Raw genomic sequence first — 23943 nt, forward strand, 5'->3', positions numbered from 1 at the left:
ACCGTGACTGAAAAAATTAATGAAAAATTTGAGGTGATTTCTCTCTAGGTGAGTTCGATGCGCGAAGTGTTGACTGGTTCGTGCTCAATCTACATAGCAGTGCCCCCCTGTGAGAAGCTGAGCAGACCCCCCGGAGTGTTGAGACCCATTGGGAACAGGAGGGGACCCAGTGACTTGCAGTCGGTGGGAGGGGGGAGTGTGTTAGGAGGGGAGAATAATCTTGTTGAGAGGCCGTTGCAAAGTAGGAGAGAAAAAGCAGGTTGGCTTTTTTTCTGAATTTTTAAGATCAATTTTTTTAACAACTCAAACTTTACCGGCAACTCAAATTTGATTACAATAAAAAGAAAAATAAGGAAAAAACAAAATAACTATTAAAAATCAACAAAATGGATAAATTTTACTGAATCATTTTTTATTCAGCTGTAATATGCGTGAAAAAAATTAGAAAATTAATCAGCCAAAAGTGAAAAAATTATGAAAATTAATTCAGGTTATTGCAATAATTTTTTTTTGGTTTCAGCTAGAATACGGGCAGAAAACTTAGAAAATCAACCAATTCCCAAAAAAAATCAATAATTAATTATATTTTTACAAATATTCTTAAATTTTTGTTTCAGCCGGAAGATGGTTGGTCCGAGTTCGCACAGATGAAGAGCCCGCAGCCTCAACCAGTGCCAGAGTGTACATTGTGGTGTATGGGGACAAGAGAGACAGTGGTAAAGTGCATTTGGGATCGGGGGAGGATGGAGACTTGTTTCAACCGGGGTCTACTGATGAATTTCAGGTGATATTTTATCTCACTGATAAACGGATCTCTTTCATCTCTTTAATTTGCAGGGGGTGGGATTTTTTACTAGGTAAAAATTCGCTTATGCTTCTGTGTTGAACTGTTTTATTATAGGGGTGGCAATTTTGACAACAGGGGTGGATTTTAAGGTAAACCAAAAGGGGGAAATAGTTAAAATTATCTTGATTCACTACCTGATTAACCAATTGATACTATCGTTTTTTGGTGTGGAAATTTCTATTCGGTGTGTCTTAGTTTTCTGTTTTTATTTTGATTTTCACGCAAAATCAATTATGACAAATAATGATCACAGTGGATTGAGTGATATCTCAAGTTGAAGCTTTTGCAGTCGCGATTCGAACCGTTTTTTTTTTTTTAAATTATCTAAAAGTTGTCCCAATATCCCAAAAACTAATTTAAATTTTTGATTTTTAATTCAATTTCGAGAGAAACAATCGAGTAACAATCGTTTTGTGATAAATTATTGTACTTAGACCTTTCGGCTTCAAAAAATTTAAACTCAATTTACAGAACACTCATTTTGGATATTTTATGTAATGTTTTCTTGGCAATAAGGGTATTTTTTAAATGAAAAATATTATGCAAAAAATTAGAAAAATTTTAAAACGTTTAGTTATTTTTTTCATGTTTTGTCTTTTTATCATCTTATGAAGACAAATATGGTCAATTATGTATATTTCAATTGAATTCTACACGTTCGTTTAGTTCGCAATTTTCACCACGCACTAAAAACGACACTAATTTGAAGAAAATTACTTTAAAAAACCTTACTTGCACAGAAACCGGCTATCCTTGTTTTCATTTTGTTATCTATTTAACAGTCTTCACTTCTTTCAAGAAAGGGGAATTGTTCAGTAGATTTTGTTGGTCAATTTTTGGACCAATCGGAACGCAGCAAAGTTTTTGTTTTTATTGGAGGGGTGGATATTTTTTAGAAGATACAGTGTGGGTTGCGGTTGAAATGGTAATTAAAAATTAAATTTTGGTTTTCAAAATTTAGGCATTTCATCTGTATATATGATTTTTTTATTGACTTCGAAAACCCCAAAAAACATTTTTTCAAAAACCCTAGAAAAAAGAACGGTAGGAACAAGGCGTTTAAAAGTTTGGAAGAAGATGTTATTTTTTTTAGGTCAGTCATCCGGTATTCCTCGGAAACTTTTTTGGGGTCTTCGATAAATCTTTGACTGAGCCAACTCAAAATTTTTCTGCAGTAGCCTTTGGCGACAAAATATACTAATGTTAAAATGGGAGCGCGCGCCGAATAAACATGATTTTTTATTCAATACTTTCTAAAAATGCCTAAAAACTCCCCCTGCCGACCCATAGGGTCCCCCTTTCTACTATTTTGAGATATCCATATTTTTGACTGACCCTTCGGCGCCAATATATACAAATTTTGAGGGGGTCACAGAAAAAGCGCGGTTTTCTGGTCAAAATTATTCCAAAATGAACTTAAAAATGTCTTTTTTGTGCCTGATTTTCCAAAGTTTTTCCTGTGGCGCAGAGAATTTGACCAAAAACAGGGTCTTTTCAATGCTTTGAGAGAGCTCGGAAAATCAGTTTTTGAAAAAACAACTCCCCCCTTGAAAAAGTCCTAGATCCGCCCCTGCAATTAAAATTATAAGAACTTAAATTGGATTAGATGCTGCAGGGAAAACCACAAATGAGAAAAAAATTTACACCATTAAAATTACATATACTCATGGCAGAATTTGTTTCCTGTTGCAGATGACAATTGGCAAAGTGGGTTCTATCTTCAAAATTAGAGTGGGCCACGACAACAGTGGGGACCACCCGGACTGGCTGCTAGATGACGTCACACTTGTTGACTCAACAGGGGAGAGGGAGTTGTCTTTCCCATTCCACAGGTGGATAATTGTTCCTCAGTTTTGTCTCTTATTGATTTTCGGGATCTCTTTAACCCCCCCCCCCCCTCCCTTTGGTACTTAGCTTCTTGCAAGGGGGGTTTGTGAATAGTTAAAGAGATCCAATTTTCTTGGTTTATTTCTAATTTTCTTGAAATTATATCCAGTTTTTCTCCAACTTTCATGGTTGATTTTAGTTGATTTTTTCCAATTTTTCTCACAGTTCTTATTTCGAGTGCGAATATTGCCTAAAAAATTGCAATCAATAGCCAAATGTTGAAAGCAAAAATTAATAAAGCTAATAAAGGAAAGTTAGTTTTTGTTTTTTAAGTAAAATGTATCAAACTATTTCTTCAATTAATGCCTAGTTTGCGGGTCGAACAGAAAATAGATGTCAGCTTCTTTCAGATCTCTATAACGATTTCCGCCTATGGTACCTAATAACCAACCTCCCCCTAGAAGAAACTGTTAAAATAATGCAAATTTTGTACCTAATAACGAACCCTCCCCCCCCCCCCCCCACTCCGCTCTGTTTTTACAGTTAAGCAGTGTGAGTTTTGAACCAAGTACCGAACCTCCATACAACCCCCCCCCTTTGCAAAAAGTGGGAAGCAGTTGAAGGGAAAATTGTAGGGAATTAAAACATGTGATTTATAATTCAACGTGTTTCAGGTGGCTGAGTAGGGAATTAGACGATGGTCAAATTTGCAGAGAGGCTCCTGTCTACAAGAAAAACGGAGACCGATTGTACCCACGTGAGTATAATATATAAATGAACTCATATGCTTGGATTTTTGGATTTTTGCAATGGACAAAGTAACTCAATATTTTATACAAGTTGTTTTTGTGTGAGTTTTTTCAATAATTTAACAGTTTCTTTCCATGCATTCTTAAAATTTTTCGAATTTGTTCTTCTTTTTCAGTGGTGTACTATGATGTGGAAGTGCACACGGGCGACGTTCACTCGGCCGAATGTGAGAGAGCAGACATCTTTGTGAACATATTCGGGGAGAGGGGAGACACGGGGGAGAGGAGTCTAGTCAACCCTAAGAGGGACAGAGACAGCATGTTCAGACGAAATCAGGTATTTATTACCCGGGTCAAGGCCCCAGACTCATGTCCAGACTTTAAGGGTCGCGCCACATCCGGGTTTAGACTCAAATTGCATAGTCGCGCCGAGATTTTGTAATTACTAAATATTTTTTAACACTCTAAGGACAAGCAAAAGTTTTGAGGTAAGAATGTTATCGATGATAGTTCACCTGTTTTTCAAGCAATTTTTTTTCGACCGGATAGTTTCGAGGAGTCAATGAACGGTCTGACTTAGTCTAAATACTGGTCTTAATCTTTTTTTATTTCCTACTTCTCAATAGATCGTATAAAAATACTGAAAAAGGAAACAGTTAGAAGAGATCAACTTTATTCTGGATATATTTTATTTACAACAAATATTTTATAGGTTAGTTATGAAATATGACTGGTTAGTAAAAATACTTTACAGTCATGTTTTAAGGTATGAAGACCCAAAACTAGAAGCAAGAAATTAAACGAAACTGCGAACGGGTCGCAATATGATCAGTTTACCGACATAACTAACGTAGGGTAATGGATCATCATTGGCGATTAAAAAACACAAACAAATTGTCATAAAAGGAAAAAACTATCAGCTCCGTGCTTAATTAAATTGTTTGATAAAATTAGAAGGCATCTATCAGAATTTTATTAAAGTTTTTTTGAGTTTTTGTGAATAGCTTTTTGTGAGTCTGAATTGAGAAATTGAAAAATGATCAGTTTACCAACATAACTTAGGGCAATCGATCATAATTGGCTAGTTACAAATGCAAACAAATTGACACAAATTGAAAAAGTTATCAGCTCCGTCCTCAATTAAACACTTTGATACAATTAAAAGGCTTCTATTGGGATTTCATTAATTTTTTGTTTAAATTTTTGTGAATAGTTTTTTGTGAACCCGAATTGAGAAATTGAAAAGAATATAAAATTAAAAAATGATCAGTTTACCAACATAACTTAGGGCAATGGATCATAATTGGCTAGCTTCAAATACAAACAAATTGCCACAAAATGAAAAAGTTGTAAGCTCCGTGCTTAATTGAAGAGTTTAATACAATTAGAAGGCATCTATCGGGATTTCATTGAAGTTTTTTTTCAATTTTTATGAATAGCTTTTTGTGAATCTGAATTGAGAAATTAAAAAGAATATAAAAATTTTAAAACGATCAGTTTACCAGCATAACTTAGGGTAATCGATCATTATTCGCTATTTACAAATTCAAAAAAATTGACACAAACTGAAAAAAAATATCAGCTTCGTGCTCAATTAAACAGTTTGATACAATTAGAAGGCTTCTATTGGGATTTCATTAAAAAATTTTTAAACATTTTTTGTGAATAGTTTTTTGTGAATCTGAATTGAGAAATTGAAAAGAATATAAAATTAAAAAGTGATCAGTTTACCAACATAACTTAGGGCAATGGATCATAATTGGCTAGCTTCAAATACAAACAAATTGCCTCAAAATGGAAAAATTGTAAGCTCCGTGCTTAATTAAAGTGTTTGACACAATTAGAAGGCATCTATCGCGATTTCATTAAAGTTTTTTTTGAATTTTTGTGAATAGCTTATTGTGAATCTGAAATGAGAAATTGAAAAGAATATATAAGTTAAAAAATGATCATTTTACCAACATAACTTAGGGCAATGGATCATATTTGGTTAGTTACAAATACAAACAAACTGACACAAAATGAAAATGTTATTAGCCCCTTGCTTAATTAAAGAGTGTTATGCAATCAAATTACCCCAATCCGTGAGACTTAATTGGTGGTTATGATATAAGAGTGTCCAATCGTTGTTGTGGTAATATATCTTGTCGCTCATAGGGTTCTTTTCCGCTTACTTTTGGGTTCTAAATCTTCCCCTGATGATGATGACGAAAAACGCTCTAGCTTCGGGTTTTTTCTCTTCTCCAATTTTGGAGGCACTGGTTCGTCCTGAATCTTAGTCTTAGGGCGTGAACTCGTCGGATTTGTCGGCTGCTGCCTGGGTTGTCCACGAATGGTCGTTCTCTCGGTTTCGGAGTTTTTTGTGGCAAAAGATGTCAACCTTTCTTCCAATGAGGTCAACCATTTATCCTCGTCACGCACGCATACAAATATATAATTATCGACAAATTTATTAATTCTCTCTTTCTCCACTGTAAATTTTTTCTGCAATTCTTTAATTTGCGATTTACTAACAAGATCTTTGACTATCTCTGTAGATGACCGGTCAAGCATTTTGTAATATAATAAGGCAGCATATTCTCCTGCAATCAATAAAGCGCCATTCATTGATATGTCAGAGTACCCCTCCTTGAGTGATCCGAAATACGATGCCAGGGAAAGCGTTGATAATATTCCAACCGCATCAGCAAATGTTTCATCTGTTTCCATTAGCTCACAAATTGCTACAGTGATAATTTCGATAGGAATTTGAACTAATTGAGCATGAGATTTATCCGCAGTAATTTCATTCAAAGTTTTTTTAGTAATCTCAGTGCCCTTATGCTTCAATAGAAGCTTCAGAACTTCGTCAACTTCCTCATATCTGCTGTGATTTTGACCCGTCGTTACATCGTTCAATATTGTTTCTAAGTTTGAACGATGTAATTTTGACTTGAAATTGTCGCAGAGGTATGTTCCAAATCTTAGAAAATTTTCTTTCTTCGAGTGCTAAAACAAAAAGGGCTCTTTAGAAAGCGTGATTAAAATGAATTTAAAAATGTATTTTTTTCGACAAAAAGTTTACATCACAAAATTAACTAAAATAAGCGCATTTGATCAAGCTAGCTGAATCTGAACTTTTGACTATATTGGTTGCTCGTGTTTTTCCTTCAAAAAATCTATATAATTTTTATGTGCCATATTCGTTTTCAACCGTTCTTTTCGTTGGAGCTCGTGTTTGTATTTTTTCTATTATGAGTTCGTGTTTGTATTTTTCGTGGTAACTTGAAACACATTAATCATGGCTTAAAAATATAGTGAACGGCCTTTCAATTAATATTTTTCTCAGGTTTTATTTATTTAATTATTAAAAATCACATCAGAATATACAGTGTTGGTTGAAATGTTCCAAAGCAGCAGATAAAAACGTGAAATAAGAAAAAGTTTTTTTTAAATCAAAATGGGTTAGGTTAAGACAAATAGTGGTGAAGACAAAGCAGATTCATTACAAAATTATTAAATTGCAATTGATTTCAACCCAAAACTGATCATTTTTGGCATTTTAAGTCAATCAAAAATTACACCAGAATTACTGGATTCATTGCTGACAAAACTATACCAAGGCGAGTTTTTTATGTAGGTCAGCAAGTTTTAAGACGGGAAATATCTCTAAAATTGCAAGCGAAGCGTTGTAAAATTGTTTTTAAAAACAATTGTTATTTTAAATTTTAAATATAAAACTAAAAAAAACTAAACAAATTTTAACTTTATCCTTTAACCTCGGGCAAAATTTAACCTCGGGTTATATTAGACTTTATTTTCATATAGTTTTGTCCGCTATGGAACTAAATTTTTTAGTTTTTTCATGTATATACCATAATAAGCCAAACATAGTTAGTTTTGGAGTAAAATTTTGGCTCAAGTTTTGCAAAAAAGCGCTTGAAATTAAATATGTTTAACTTTTTGATTTCGTTTAAATTCTCCCATTTTGTTTTTGTTCGTTTTTCCGGATAATTTAAATCAGCACTGTAGTTTTTATGAATTTTCCCATGATTTCGAAATAGCTCAATTATATCAAATATTTTCAGTCGCTTTGTTTTCTTGATGTTGAAAAAAGTGAAGAGGAAAATTAGAAAAACAACAGTAGTTTTGACTTTTGAGTTTATTTTCAACCTAATTTTTCTATTTGATAAATGTCGAGCTCTTTGAGTTGATTTGAAAGAAACAAAATGCCCACGGATGTAAGCAAAAAAGATAGTCAACGATTTTCTGAATTTTTTTCGAAGAATTGTAAAATTTGATTAAATTAATCTCATTTCCGTTTTGAAAGAAAAACAATTAAATAAAAATAATTCATATCTGTTTTCGTAATTAATGGAACAAAGTAGTCTAATACTCTTTTTTATTTCACAAATTGCTGGACCAGTTATTTCAAAAGTGGATACAACTTTCGGAAATGATATTGGTATCTTAAAAATTTTCTGATCATAGTTTTCCTAGTTTTCACTGAATTATCTCGAGATGTTTCACATCAAGCAATTTTTTTATTAATTGTATTGAGATAAAAAAAAAAATTTATGAGACAAATCTTATCGCAAAAATTTACTCCAGTTTTTGACCGGGCTTTAAGACCAGACTTTTGAGAAAGGTTTAGTTTTCGTATCTTGTAGTAGTTAGCCCGTGTTAACTTAAACAAAGTATGACACAAGTTTCAACGCTATCAAAATTTAGGTATAGATCTTTGCAAGTTGAGAACCAGTTATAAAAATATGTGCCAGTTTTACTTATATATGCGTATAATTGGGAAAGAATGGAAACGTTTTCCCAAAAAAAAGAGTTCTATAAGTTTTTTCCACAATCTGTTTCTGCTTTTAAAATTCCAGGGTTGACCTCCATAGACCCAAAATGCTTCTCTTACTATGTTTCTTATTTTGGAAAAAAATGGTTATCATACAATTTCCTTATATGAAAATTGTAGGACTAGCATTTTTTTGATGGCCACGTTCAAATTTTTTGCGAAATTGAGTTAAGTTGAAATTGCCTCCTCAAGTTTTTTTCAACGGCAAATCGAATTTTGTACTCAAAAAATCATTTTCCAAAAAAAAAATTGCATGCAAATTTTAATTTTTTGTCTGCTTAGCCTAGTCCTGGATACTGGATACACAAAAATTGGACTTTTTCAAACAGGCTAAAAGCTCCTATTTTTTTCGTATGGCATGTTTACATATGCCTTGATCATTAGCTGATAATTTAAAAATTCCAATTGAGAATTTGCCAAAGTTTGCCAAAATGTTTGATGCTTTCATTATGATTTGTGAAAAGAAATCTTACACAATTCAGGTCGTTTCTCATGCATTGTAAATGCCAGACAATTAACCCTTCGGTGACTCTAGTTTTGAGTAAACCATTGTTTAGTCACCACTAGTGTTAGGTCAAGAGCACATCCCAAGAGTTTTGAGAAATAAAGTTTTTAAAAAAATCGAGTTTCTGTTTTATGAAAAAATACCGATCCTACAGTTTCTATATAAGAAAAACGCTTGTCTTAGGTTTTTCGTTACATTTTCTTTTATCTATGGAATAGTACGAAATTGTATGATAAGCACTTTTTTGTTTATGAAAATTATAGGACAAGCATTTATGGTCAACCCGGGTTAAAAGGATCACGCCTAAATTGATGAAAAACAACATAAAAAAAAACGTTTAACCAACCGATAACACCTCTTTTGTAGTGTTTGGAACCAGCGAAGTTTCGATGCCGGCTGTTGCGAGAAACTCTTTAATCACTGTCTGACAGCTGTTTTCAATTGCATGGTAAGGCTTTGGGTTCTTGTTAAAACTGCCACAAAACCTGGAAGCGAAATTGTCGTCTGGTATCTTGTGATATCCACCATCAATCTGCAAAGGAACTCTTTCATGTCCTAAATCGGTTTCGAACTCCCTCTTCTTCTTTTTTCCGTAAGATTGCAGATGACAAACTAGAATTGAATCAGATTTTGCTTTACTGACAACATAATCCCGTGTGCCTTCGACAATTTCCTCACGATCCAGCTCATTGTTTTCGTCATAATATTCAATAAGTAATGCCCAATGCGTTATGGGTTTTGGGCTAAATCTGGTACAGGGGTTGACTTCAAGCGCACAATGCAACGTGAACAGTTTGACTTGAACAGTTTCGCTCATTATGAAAATGTGAACAAGAAGAATGATTTAACTGCATAAAAAGAACTATTGCTTTAGACAAAAACAGGTAAGCAGAATAACAGCTGTAAACAGGTATACAGGTAAGTTTTGTTTGGATTTGTGTACGCTTAACAAAAATGGGTCAATTTCGCAAACTCAGTAGAGACTCAGAGTACCACTTGAATATAAGAAAAACATGAAAGAATGCTGCTGTTGATTATTACGGTTCAGCTTTAACTTCAGCTAATAAAAGAGACTAATTTTTCGCTCTAACATGATAAACTAGAAAAATGCAAAACAATGAACATTCACCACATGCAGTTGTGATTTAACATAACAGTTTCATTAGCGGTAATCATAAATAAAAAAAATTTGCAGTCAATAATTTAAGCAAAAATGTGAGTTCATCCAAAAAACATATACAAAAAACTTTGACCGTTTAAGCAAAAGTACCCGAGAAATATCGACAAACACGGGAAAAAAATTTAGCTTTTTGTTTAAACTAACTCTAAATGAACTAACTTTTTTTCCAAGTTTTTGTTCATTTTTGCTTTTACTTTTGTTGGAAGAATGTAGTAAGTCCTTCAACCCAATCAAAATATTATTTTTGCTGCAAGAAACGGCCTTTCTTCAGTTCCCTCTATCTTCTGTTCGAAAACCCGAAAGCCTAATTAGATTGAATTTTGACTTTTATTAGTACCCGACAGATTTTTGTAAATTAAATCTAAAATTTGTTAAAATAAAATAAACGACTTTCTTGAGTTATTTGTCTAAAAAGTGTCTTTTCTTTTGTAACATTAGAAACAAACACTCTCTAGATGAGTTTTAAAGATTTGCACTTGGCCATGCTTTTTGTAAATCGGGAATTTTGTAAATCGGGAATTTTGTCAATCCGGAATTTTGTAAATCGGGAATTTTGTAAATCGAAAAAATTGCTAATTGGTTTTTCCTCCTAAAAACAAAAACAATTTTCTAGTGATCGGTTTGAATATGCAAGGTTCACGGTCAAGGTCCATGCAAGGTTCATACACAGTTCGTACAAGAAAATGCTTTCTTGCAATGATTTTGAATATCGATATCCTCTTGATTTTGAAAATCTTCATGAAAATTCTTTCAATAATTATCATTAGTTCTCAGGAAACTTTTTTCGTTTTTGTTTGAATTTAAATTAGCTTCTTCAAACATCTCATACGATAAAATGGTCTTCCAATGATCAATTTTGAAAAGATAGAAAGAAAAGTCGATGTAGATTGTTTTTGAAATACCGCCCAAAATCGTCGTACAAAAATTTACTTAGTTATTAACAGAAAGTGTTTGTTAAATGCATTTTGATATTTTTTGTGTTTTTGACCATAAATTGGACTTGAAAGAGATGTCAATGTTAAACATATTTAAAACGCTGAGAAAAATTAGCACAAACTAAAAAGTTGAAATTGAACTACAACCAAGCTAGGTGAAACCAAAATTTTGTCGATATAAAAGTTAAATACTTTCAACAAAACGACTACCTAACGCTTAACAGCGTTCTGCTTAATCTGTAAATGGCAGTTTATATCTCACTTGCAATTTCGAATACAACGGTTCTTAAATTTTTAGGCCAAAAACTTCAGTAAATGTTAGCTTAAAAGTTGAAAAAAGCTCAGATCTGTTTTTAAAATTAGTTTGCTTGAAGACAGGGAAGAATTTAGGGGGAGGGGTAGGGGGGTGTGGGAGTTTGGACGCTCCTTCTCCTCAGGAATTCGATCCTATAGCTACCCAAAGAGTCCCCCCTTTGATTGAGATATCCATTTTTGGCTGACTGACCCTTACATTTTTTCTAAAGGTCACTTCAGCGCCATCGTATACTATTTTTAAATAGGAAGCCTGCACCGAGGAAACGCAATTTGTTGGTCAAAGTTTTCCAAAAAGTGCCTAAAAATGCCTTTTTCGGCTTGTTTTTCAAAATTTTGCCTGTGGCATAGAAATTTTGACCAAAACAGGGTCTTTGTAGTGCTTTGGGAGAGCTCAGAAAATCAGTTTGGTCGACCTAAAAATACGTGGTCGAACTTTATTTCGAAAATCCGCCCCCCCCCTCGAGAAAATCCTAGATCCGCCCCTTCTTGAAAGGAATTCTAGATCCGCCCCGTCTTGAAGGGATTTTTCGTGTTGTTGCTTCCGTTCCCCAAAAGTTGAAATTCTGAAAGCACGAAAAAACTTTATCTTGTTATAAAAACAAGACGATAAGCTGTTTTCACGCTAGTTTTCAAATTTTTGTTTAAAAATGAATTATTTAAATAATGTATGGCCAAATTGTACGCTTAAACGCTTGTTATTTTGATTTTTTTCGTATTTGTTAGCTTCTGCTAGCTCCTAGCAAGTACTCAGCTAAAAGTCTCAAGTGGGAGACAGCGGAATTATGTTTCCCCAAGCATGAGATGCACATTGGAAACACATTTTATAACGAGGTCATAAAGTCATGAAGTCATGAGGTCATGAAGGATTACAAAACTTCCGAACTATCCTTAATCAATTTACCCATGTTTGAATCAATTTAAGTTTAATGTATGCCAATTGTCCAAAAACTGAAAGCATTTGGATTTTTCTGCAAAACTTTGGCTATCAAAATTTCCTAAGCAATCTGAAATTTTTCTACTTCTTGGTAGAAATACGTGTTGTAAAAATTATTCAAAAGAAATTTCAATAATCTCGCTCACAATTATCAATAATTTCAATAAATTAAGCTTGCTCACAAACATCAGAAAATTACTAAAAAAAAGTTACTGTAGTGAGAAATTTTTTATTTCGATAACAGTGTTTTTTTAGGTAGAAAGTCGTTGAATTATATAAAATATATCAGTACAGACTTGAAGTCAGATTTAAAACGTTTTAAGAGTCACGAGCTAAATTGAGTCAGAGTTGTTCTGTCAAGAGTCTTCAGCTGTTTGGATAACGATAGTTCAATTTGAAATAGAGGCCTCTTCTACGATGCATTCTTGACCGAGATGCGTATTGTTTGAGAAGTTTTTCTGCCAATTTTTTGTTTGCACTGAGAAAATTTTCTGACTTTTCTTTCATCAAGGTCACCCATTTATCAGCTGAGATTTTGCATGCATAAATGTAGTTCATAACAGAAACCAACATGTCAGTCATTTTCACTGTAAAGCCGCACAGCAATTTATCGGTCTTTAGCTTGTCAATTGTCGGGGCAAAAAGTTTGGTAATAAACCAGGCAACAAACCCTGCTACTATGCAGAACAATATAGACATTAATAAGCCAGAAGTTCCTTCCATGGCTAATCCGGTTCCGGCTGACGCAAAAATCGATGATAATTTTCCGACCGTTATCGCAAATTTCTCATCAGCGCCTATTATCTTAACAAGATTAACCGTTAAGATCTCGATTGGATATTGGAGTAACTGCCAATAAGAGGTTGCCCCAGCCATACCTTTAAATAACTCTTCAACATTAAATTTTTTGCCATCACCTTCTAGCAGCTGCAAAAGTAAATCGTCAATTGCCTTGAATCTGGTTTGAACTGCAGTATTAATTAACTCTTGTTTTATCTTATGTCCGAAAACCGGAAGCACTAGTCGTTGCAATAGTTTTCTGCATATAAACCCACTCAATCGGAAACTACTTTTCGACGAGACCTGAAACAAAATATATAATTTTTTGCTAATAAGCATGATAAAAGGCTTTCTGCCTATGATGAAAAAATTTCCCATCACATTTTTAATGCATACTCCCGATTGATCAAACAATGTTAAGCAGTGATAATCGAGTTTTCCACGAACAAATATCGAAGTGCATCCAATGATACATCAACTTTAATTTTTTAAGTCGTGATTCCAACGGCATTCAAAAGTTTGAAAAACGGACCCAGTGTCGAGAAAATTGAATTGAAAGTTTTGATATTTAATAGAAGTTCCAGCAGAGAGGCATTTCAAAGATGAAATTCTTTGTAATTCCAACGATTGTTCAGATATTTTTAGATTATTTTTTGTTTTTTTTTGCAAGTCCAACGATTATTCAAAAAAAATTTTGTCGATTATGTCTTATTCACTAACAATCTACGCGTTACTGTCTAAACTTTCTCATCACGGCGGATAAAAACGGAATAAAACAAAAAAGTTTTTAAAAATTGTTTTATAGTTTTTTATGAATGTGGTCTGAACACTCTGTGCGACTTGCACAGTACAAAACTATCCTTGTTCAATTTACCCATGTTTGAATCAATTTAAATCGTTTTCAAATCATCAATATATTTTTTAAAATGGGATTTAACCAAACATCGTCGAATCAGTTTTCAAGCCTAACTAGATGATCGAAACATATAAAGAGCTTTTGACTTCATGAGCTCGTTATAAAATGTGTTTCCAATGTGCATCTCATGGTTGGGGAAACATAATTCCGCTGTCTCCCACTTGAGACTTTGTAGCTGAGTACTTGCTAGTAGCTAGCAGAAGCTAACAAATACGAAAAAAAATCAAAATTTTAAAAATTGTGTCAGAATCATTGGTTTTTCAGATCTAAAATAACCAAGAAAAACAAAACTTCAGATCTGAAATTAGATCTGAAATAGATTTTTCAGATCGGAATTAACCAAGACAATTAAAAACTCAGATCTGAAATTAGATTGGAATTAACCAATCCTTAAAGTATCCCAGCGTTATTTGAACATTTCACAACCTATTTCAGATCTGAAATAGGTTATTTCAGATCTGTTTTTGAAAGTTTATTGCAACGGGTAGGCATAATTTTATAGATTTTGCAAGTTGAGGCACAGGCTTGAAAAAAAAACCGTACAGCGAGTACAGCTGCAGTGCAGTGAAACAGGTGTGTATATAATTGTGCGGCTGCTAAAATCTGAAGTTTCCCTCGATTTTTCAGTGTGCTTGAAACTTATTTTTACGTCTATTCGAGCTAATTCATTTTAGATCTCACTTCTTATAGAAAAGAAAGAAAAAATCAAAGCAAATGTTCGAACCTTTATCGCAATTTTTGTAGCATCTTTTGTCGTTTCCAGCGTCTCAAGTCCGACTTCTGCTAGAAATCCTTTTAGCACTGTCTGACAATTAATTTCAGTAATGTGGTATGGTTTTGATCTCTGGTTAAACTTCTCACAGAACGTGAAAGGAAAGTTGTCTCCTGGTATCTCAACAAACTCTGTTTGATGGGCAGCCTTTCGATTTGTTCCTTCGGGTTCGAACTCTTCGCTCATACTAATACCGTAAGGTTCTGCACGAACTTCCAGTACTGAGTCAGTTTCATCAATAATTGGTTCGCGGCGATATCCCTCGACAATTTCCGCACAATCCAATCTCCCGTTTTGAGATAGTACTCAATAAGTGAGCCCCAGTGTTTTGTACGGTCTGCACCAACACTATTAGAAAGACTTGAGTCAACTGCGCGAGTTAAAATAAATAGTTTAACCTGACGTGACACGCTCATTTTAAAATTACTAACAGTAAGAGTGATTTATGCTGAATGAAATGAGATGTTTTCTCTGGAAAAAAAAACAGAAAACCATTTTTTGTTGCTCCATGTACGCTAAAAAACGAAAGTTCGTCAGTTTTCTTTACAAAATAGAGATAAGAGTAGAAATTTTAATAAACTAAAATTATAAAAAAAGCTGCTGTTGAATAATACCGTTCGAACTCCTTTTTCGCTGTAACACGTTATGCTAGACAAAAGGCAAAATATGAAAACTTACCGAACACAGAAATGATTTTAAATAACAGATTTGCCAACGTTGGACAAAAATAATTAAAATTAAATAGTTCAGATTGCAGACAATATTTTACCAGGGTTAAATTCAAATTGAAAATTTGCGATAAAAAAGTGGAAAAACAGCGATTGCCATCGATGATTTTTTGATTTTCATTGCCACTATAGCAAAATTCATTGATAATTTATCGCTAGTTTGGCTTATTTTCAGCAATGAAACAGCAATAAAATTTTATCGAAATGAGCAAAAATAGTGCTCTTACAAAGTAAGCAAGAAAAAGAGCTTACTCATAAAATCATATTCAAAAAAACTTAGCAAAGTAGTTGAAAAAAAAAGAAAATCACGGGACAAAAAACTTAGTCTTCTGTTTGAATTTATTCTATATGAACAATTTTTTATTAAAAAATTGTTCATTTTTGCTTTTTTTTGCAATCCCAGGACGAATGGTTGACCTTTGTCCAAAAAACCATCTTATAAAAGCTGCATCTTTGACCTCATCAAAAAAAGCGTTTTTTCGTTTCAAGATAGAATAGTTATTCAAAACAGTGTAGAAAATTGATCTCGTGCTGCAACTCATTGTTTTTAACGCCTTTTTTTTTACTTCTTTTTTTCGAATTTGAAACTTTTGATAGTACCTAACAAAAGCTTCCAAGTTGAGAAGAGAAATTATAAACAATCTAACCTACTCTACGGGTCCGTCCTTTAGGTTTTCTGTAAAAAAAATTATCTAAACCTTATGTCACATTGGAAATAATCAATTAATCAAAAACTTGCAATGAGCAATTTTTTAATGACGGGAAAATCTGTGGTTTAAATTTTTCCAGGACTTTTCCTGATTGAAATTAAATTTGGTATAGAATAAGATTAGGGTATGGCACAAGATATTTTCATAAGTTTCTGATGCTGAAAGCAAAATATGTCTAGCAACTCGCAATTCGAGGCTTAATTTTTATATTATTCTGCCGCTTGTAAACACTTGCGAAGATTATTAAAAAAAAACGAAGATGGTTTTATCTAAAGAATATAGCAAATAAGACACTTGTTGAAACAAAATGCTTATTCTGAAACTAACTTAAGCAGCGAATGATCGGTCGTTGGTCGATTTATTAAGTGATCGACAGTATCTAATTTTTATCGAAGATCAAAATCATTGAGTCATAAAACAAATCACAACAATCCCCATGAGAAAAATTTAAAATCTACATCTGTTTTATTACAAAGTCTACATACACCCATTTGCCACTTCAACGGTAAAAAAACTAAGACAATTCGAGAAAAAGTTTATTAAGTTTAAGAACGTTTTCCGGTGATTAGTTCTTTTTAAACTTCGAATCATTATCCTCAAAACTAGTTTTCACTTCTGGGTGTATAGTTTATGAGGTGTTACTTCGAGTGTCGATCTCCGTTTCTACCATCGGATCCGTTGATGAAGTAGGGGGTGCTGTTCCTCGGGGATATCAACTGTGGTAGATTGTTGTAAAAGTGATTGAATCATGCCGTACGTTGATATGGTGGTGGATGACTAACTCAACGTCGTAGCAGCCTCCAATGTCGTTTTGGATGCTGAGAGGGTCAACGGAGTGAGGAAGTTGTAACACAAAGCAGTGAAAGCAGGCTGGAGGCGAAACTATGATCGGACTGTCATCTAGAACTATGAGCGTTGGGTTCAGAGATTCTTTTTTGGACAGTTTGCCCGCAAAACTTCGTTTGCCGTAAAACTTTTAAGTTCTCGTGATGTCAATCTTAAACATGTTTAAAACGCTGAGAAACATTAGCACACACTAAAAATTTGAAGTTCAACTACAGCCAAACTAGGTGAAACATTTGGTCGATAAAAAAGCTAAATAATTTCAACAAAACGACTTTGTAAAAGCTTAACAGCGTTCTGCTTAATCTGTAAATGGCAGCTTATATCTCACTTGGAGCTTTGAATACACCTTGGTTCATTTACCCAAGTTTTTAGTCCCAAAATTCGGTTCATAATTGCTTAAAAGTTGAAAAATGCTCAGATCTATTTTTAAAATTAGTTTGAATGGAGGCAGAAGCGGATTTAGGTAAGGGGGGCACTGGACGCTCTTTCTCCTCAGGAATTTGACCGCAGGCCGACCCAAAGAGTCCCCCTTTTGTACTATTTTGAGAAATCCATTTTTGGCTGACTGACCCTAAATTTTTTCTAAAGGTCTCTTTGGCGCCATCATATACTAAATTTAATGGGGAAGCGCGAGCCTAGGAAATGCGACTGTTTGATCAGAGTTTTCCAGAAAGTACCTAAAAACGCCTTTTTGGGCAATTTTTTCAAAATTTTGATTCCGGCGCAGAAATTTCGGCCAAAACCAGGTCTTTGTTGTGCTCTGGGAAAGCTCAGAAAATCAATCTTTTAAAAAAAAAATCTTCGATTTTTTTTTAAAATCCATCCCTCCCGAGAAAATTCAAGATCTACTCCTTCTTGAAAAGATTTTTAGTGTTCCGGCATGTTGCTTCCTTTGCCCAAAAATTGAAATTCCGAAACGACGAAAAAAACTTTACTTTGTTATAAAAACAAGAAAAAAGCTGTTTTCACGCTAGCTTTAAAATTTTTGGATGAAGTTGAGTTATTAGAATAATGTATAACGCATGGTTTGGCCAAAAACTGATATCGTGAAAGCATTTGGATTTTTCTGCAAACCTTTGGCTATCAAAATTTCCTAAGCAATCTGAAATTTTTTTTACTTCTTGGCATCAAATACGTGTTGTATAAATTATTCAAAAGGAATTTCAATAATCTCACTCGCAAACATCACTAATTTCAATGAATTGAAACTGCTCACAAACATCAGAAAATTGCTTAAGAAATTAATTTAGTGAGAAATTTTTGTTTTCGATAACAATGTTTTTATTAGGTATAAAATCGTTGAATTATATAAGATATATCAGTACAGACATGAAATGAGATTTGAAACGTTTCAATAGTCACGAATGAAAATGAGTCAGAGTTGTATTATCAACAGTCTTCAGCTGTTTGGATAACGATAGTTCAATTTGGAATAGAGGACTCTTCTACGATGCATGTTCTTACCAGAGGTGCGCATTCTTTGAGAAGTTTTTCTGCCAATTTTTTGTTTGCGCTGAGAAAATTTTCTGACTTATCTTACATCAAGGTCACCCATTTATCAGCTGAGATTACGCATACAAAAATGTAGTTCATAACAGAAGCAAACATGTCAGTCACTTTCACTGTAGAACCTTCCAGCATTTTATCGGTCTTTAGCTTGTCAATTGTCAGTACAAGCAGTTTGGTAATAAACCAGGCAACAAACTCTGCTATTATCCAGAACAATATAGACATAATAAGCCAGAAGTTCCTGTCATGACTAATCCGATTCCTGCTGAGGAAAAAAAATTTTGATGTTTTTTTTATGAATGCGGTCGCAACACTCAGTGCTACTTGCACAGAACTGAACTATCCTTGTTCAACTTACCCATGTTTCAAAATTGTATCAATATTTTTTATGAGTGAATTTAATATCGTCGAATCATCAGTTTTCAAGCCTAACTAATTGATCTAAACATTTTTAGAGCTTTTAGCTTCATGCCGTCTTTAGGCATAGAATTTTGCAAATTGAGGCCCCCCGGGTTGACCAAAAAGTCTTATCCTACAATTTTCACATCTAAAAAATCGTACAAACAATTCCATAGATACAGAAAAACTTAAGAAAAATCTACGATAAGCTTTTTTCGTGTATGAAAATTGTTGGATACGCCAAATTTCTCGAAATTTTTAGGATGTGTTCGTGATCGAACACAAGTGACTAGACCCTTGGGTCACTCAAAACTAGAATCATCAAAAATTTGATTGTCTGGCATTTACAAATTCACAATTCATTAGAAAACGACTTGAAATGTTTAAGAGTTTTTTTCACAAATCATATACTGAAAGCTTCAAACTTTTAATTTTTGGCAATTATTTTCAGAGATGATTATTTTTAAAATTAGAATTTTCAAGTTATCAGACATTGATCAAGGCACACATAAACCTGTCAGAAAAAAAAACAATTAGGAGTTTCCAGCCTGTTTGAAAAAATGCTATCCAGAGAAACGGAAAAAAATCCAACTTTTGTGTATCCAGGATTATGTTACGCAGACAAAAACTTTTTTTGGAAAGTATTTCTCTGAGTAAAAATTTCAATTAGGGGTTTGGGGCAATTTCAATTTTAATTGTAAGAGTTTTTGTTGTCGTCATTAGAAAATGCTAGTCATACAATTTTCATATAAGGAAATTGTATGGAGCTTTTCTTCTTCCAAAAACAAAAGAAACATTTATTTTTTCATGACTAGACTGTTTGTTTTTGTTTCAACTAGCCGCAAATTTTGGTTAGATTCTTTTTTCAATGATGTTTTGAAATTGTATGAAAATTGTATGATTGGCATTTTTCAATACAGTTGATTATGGAATTGTATGATAATTATTTTCGGTGTATGGAATTGAAGATGAGCATTTTCGGTTGATGGAGTTCAACACGGGACAGAATTGAAAACACCCGTACAGTCCGTACAGCTGCTGTACAGTGAAACATGTGTATATATAAATGCGCGGCTGCTAAAATCGGAAGATTTCCCCGCAATTTTTCAATGTCCTTGAAATTTTATTTTCACGTCTATTCGAGCTATTTCACTTTATCTCATCTTGCCTAAACTTCTAACAAAAAAAATAAACGATCAAAGCAAATGTTTGAACCTGTACAGCAAGTCTTGTAGCATCTTTTGCAGTTTCCAACGGCGTCTGAAGGCCTACTTCTGCTAGAAATTCTTTAAGCACTGTCTGACAACTGTTTTCAGTAACATGGTATGCTTTTGATCTCTGGTTAAAAGTCTCACAGAATTTAAATGGAAAATTTTCTCCTGGGATAAAAACAATTTCTTTTTGATGCGCAACTTGTCGTTTTGCTCCTTCTGGTTCGAATGCGTCTCGATCACTTTGTTCATAAGAGCTTACACTAACTGTCAGGTGTGAGTCAGATTCATTGCGAGATCCTTCGATTATTTCTTCTTTGTTAAGGGCATTTTTGTAATAGGATTCAATGAGTAGAGCCCAATGTTTGGTGAACTTTGGACTAAAACTGGTAGACGGGCTGGAGTCGACTGCTCGAGATAAAACGAACAGTTTAGCTTGACCACGCTCGCTCATTTCAAAAAGAAAATGAGTACGAGTGAATTGAACCAAATGAATTGAGCTATTGTTTGAGGCAGAAACAAGTAAAGAAACTATCCTAAGCTGGACAAAATGGAAAAAATGAACAATTACCAAATGCAGGAGTGAGTTTAAAAAGCAGTTTCGCCAACGTTAGTCACAAATAAAAAAAAAACAACGCAGAAACTATCCTAAGCTGGACAAAATGGAAAAAATGAACAATTACCAAATGCAGGAGTGAGTTTAAAAAGCAGTTTCGCCAACGTTAGTCACAAATAAAAAAAAAACAAAGCAGAAACTATCCTAAGCTGGACAAAATGGAAAAAATGAACATTTACCAAATGCAGGAGTAAGTTTAAAAAGCAGTTTCGCCAACGTTAGTCACAAATAAAAAAACAAAGCAACCACTTCAGACATTATTGTTAGCAAAAATTGCTCATGAAAACATACAAAAAACGTCTAGCCTTTTAAGCAAAATTACATGAGAATTACCGACAAGTCTCTATACATTTTTGCAATTTCGTTTCACTATTTCATGGACTGGAAAAAAGTCTGAAAAGAGTGACATACGCACTTTTTCCATATTTTGAAACTATTTAATAAGCACTTTATCCACACTTTGGAATTATATATCAAGATTCGTGTTACAAAAATATGGACGAAAAGAGCATAAACAGTTTTTTAAACTATGAAAATGTATGATGAGCGTTTTTTTCCATAATATGAATTTGTATGATAATATATTTTTTCATAATTGAAAAAAAAAACAGCAAAAAAACTTTCTTTCAAATTCTGTTTTGTATAAAAATAACCTAAATAGGATTTTCTATGACAGGAAAAGCCATTACATGCTGCCGTTACCACGCCGATAAACCATCTGGCGATATTAGCCATATAAATTAAATTTAACTTTTTCACACTGAATTATAAACCAAAACAGAAACATTTTGTATATGGCTGGAAACCTTTTTGAACAATTTCCATGATTGAGAAAAGAAGCTTGTTCAAACAAACTTAGGTTTGCCATAACATATGAAAACAAAATAATTGTGTCTTAAAAAGACACTTATTGTTTTTGATTTTTGGATTTGTTGAGTAAAAATGTTATTCTCGGCAACGTTTTAGACTCAAAATATCAAAATTTGCCATTGGTTTTTTTTTGTAGAAAAATCACTCGGGCACAGAAGCAAATTTGCAATCAAAAATTGAAGAAGCACTTTTTTGCCTCAAAATTGTATTTTTATAGTACAAATGAACGATAAGACCAAAAAATTTTTACTTTGTTATAAAAACAAGAAAAAAGCTGTTTTCACGCTAGCTTTAAAATTTTTGGATGAAGTTGAGTTATTAGAATAATGTATAACGCATGGTTTGGCCAAAAACTGATATCGTGAAAGCATTTGGATTTTTCTGCAAACCTTTGGCTATCAAAATTTCCTAAGCAATCTGAAATTTTTTTTACTTCTTGGCATCAAATACGTGTTGTATAAATTATTCAAAAGGAATTTCAATAATCTCACTCGCAAACATCACTAATTTCAATGAATTGAAACTGCTCACAAACATCAGAAAATTGCTTAAGAAATTAATTTAGTGAGAAATTTTTGTTTTCGATAACAATGTTTTTATTAGGTATAAAATCGTTGAATTATATAAGATATATCAGTACAGACATGAAATGAGATTTGAAACGTTTCAATAGTCACGAATGAAAATGAGTCAGAGTTGTATTATCAACAGTCTTCAGCTGTTTGGATAACGATAGTTCAATTTGGAATAGAGGACTCTTCTACGATGCATGTTCTTACCAGAGGTGCGCATTCTTTGAGAAGTTTTTCTGCCAATTTTTTGTTTGCGCTGAGAAAATTTTCTGACTTATCTTACATCAAGGTCACCCATTTATCAGCTGAGATTACGCATACAAAAATGTAGTTCATAACAGAAGCAAACATGTCAGTCACTTTCACTGTAGAACCTTCCAGCATTTTATCGGTCTTTAGCTTGTCAATTGTCAGTACAAGCAGTTTGGTAATAAACCAGGCAACAAACTCTGCTATTATCCAGAACAATATAGACATAATAAGCCAGAAGTTCCTGTCATGACTAATCCGATTCCTGCTGAGGAAAAAAAATTTTGATGTTTTTTTATGAATGCGGTCGCAACACTCAGTGCTACTTGCACAGAACTGAACTATCCTTGTTCAACTTACCCATGTTTCAAAATTGTATCAATATTTTTTATGAGTGAATTTAATATCGTCGAATCATCAGTTTTCAAGCCTAACTAATTGATCTAAACATTTTTAGAGCTTTTAGCTTCATGCCGTCTTTAGGCATAGAATTTTGCAAATTGAGGCCCCCCGGGTTGACCAAAAATTCTTATCCTACAATTTTCACATCTAAAAAATCGTACAAACAATTCCATAGATACAGAAAAACTTAAGAAAAATCTACGATAAGCTTTTTTCGTGTATGAAAATTGTTGGATACGCCAAATTTCTCGAAATTTTTAGGATGTGTTCGTGATCGAACACAAGTGACTAGACCCTTGGGTCACTCAAAACTAGAATCATCAAAAATTTGATTGTCTGGCATTTACAAATTCACAATTCATTAGAAAACGACTTGAAATGTTTAAGAGTTTTTTTCACAAATCATATACTGAAAGCTTCAAACTTTTAATTTTTGGCAATTATTTTCAGAGATGATTATTTTTAAAATTAGAATTTTCAAGTTATCAGACATTGATCAAGGCACACATAAACCTGTCAGAAAAAAAAAACAATTAGGAGTTTCCAGCCTGTTTGAAAAAATGCTATCCAGAGAAACGGAAAAAAATCCAACTTTTGTGTATCCAGGATTATGTTACGCAGACAAAAACTTTTTTTGGAAAGTATTTCTCTGAGTAAAAATTTCAATTAGGGGTTTGGGGCAATTTCAATTTTAATTGTAAGAGTTTTTGTTGTCGTCATTAGAAAATGCTAGTCATTCAATTTTCATATAAGGAAATTGTATGGAGCTTTTCTTCTTCCAAAAACAAAAGAAACATTTTAATTTTTCATGACTAGACTGTTTGTTTTTGTTTCAACTAGCCGCAAATTTTGGTTAGATTCTTTTTTCAATGATGTTTTGAAATTGTATGAAAATTGTATGATTGGCATTTTTCAATACAGTTGATTATGGAATTGTATGATAATTATTTTCGGTGTATGGAATTGAAGATGAGCATTTTCGGTTGATGGAGTTCAACACGGGACAGAATTGAAAACACCCGTACAGTCCGTACAGCTGCTGTACAGTGAAACATGTGTATATATAAATGCGCGGCTGCTAAAATCGGAAGATTTCCCCGCAATTTTTCAATGTCCTTGAAATTTTATTTTCACGTCTATTCGAGCTATTTCACTTTATCTCATCTTGCCTAAACTTCTAACAAAAAAAATAAACGATCAAAGCAAATGTTTGAACCTGTACAGCAAGTCTTGT

General features: G+C 33.3%; 1 protein-coding gene across 1 annotated transcript in view; it reads left to right on the top strand.

The window, feature by feature from the left end:
* Nucleotides 1-23943, top strand: part of LOC134856480 (uncharacterized) — a gene marked incomplete at both ends in the record, with an annotated part of 57507 nt that overhangs the window by 20517 nt on the left and 13047 nt on the right. Inside the window, 5 exon segments of the mRNA XM_063872749.1 lie at nucleotides 49-259; nucleotides 618-784; nucleotides 2540-2679; nucleotides 3349-3431; nucleotides 3600-3760. Coding sequence (XP_063728819.1) covers nucleotides 49-259; nucleotides 618-784; nucleotides 2540-2679; nucleotides 3349-3431; nucleotides 3600-3760 — 762 coding nt within the window.

This window comes from Symsagittifera roscoffensis, unplaced genomic scaffold, assembly GCF_963678635.1.
Source record: "Symsagittifera roscoffensis unplaced genomic scaffold, txSymRosc1.1 SCAFFOLD_321, whole genome shotgun sequence".
NCBI classification, from domain to species: domain Eukaryota; kingdom Metazoa; phylum Xenacoelomorpha; order Acoela; family Convolutidae; genus Symsagittifera; species Symsagittifera roscoffensis.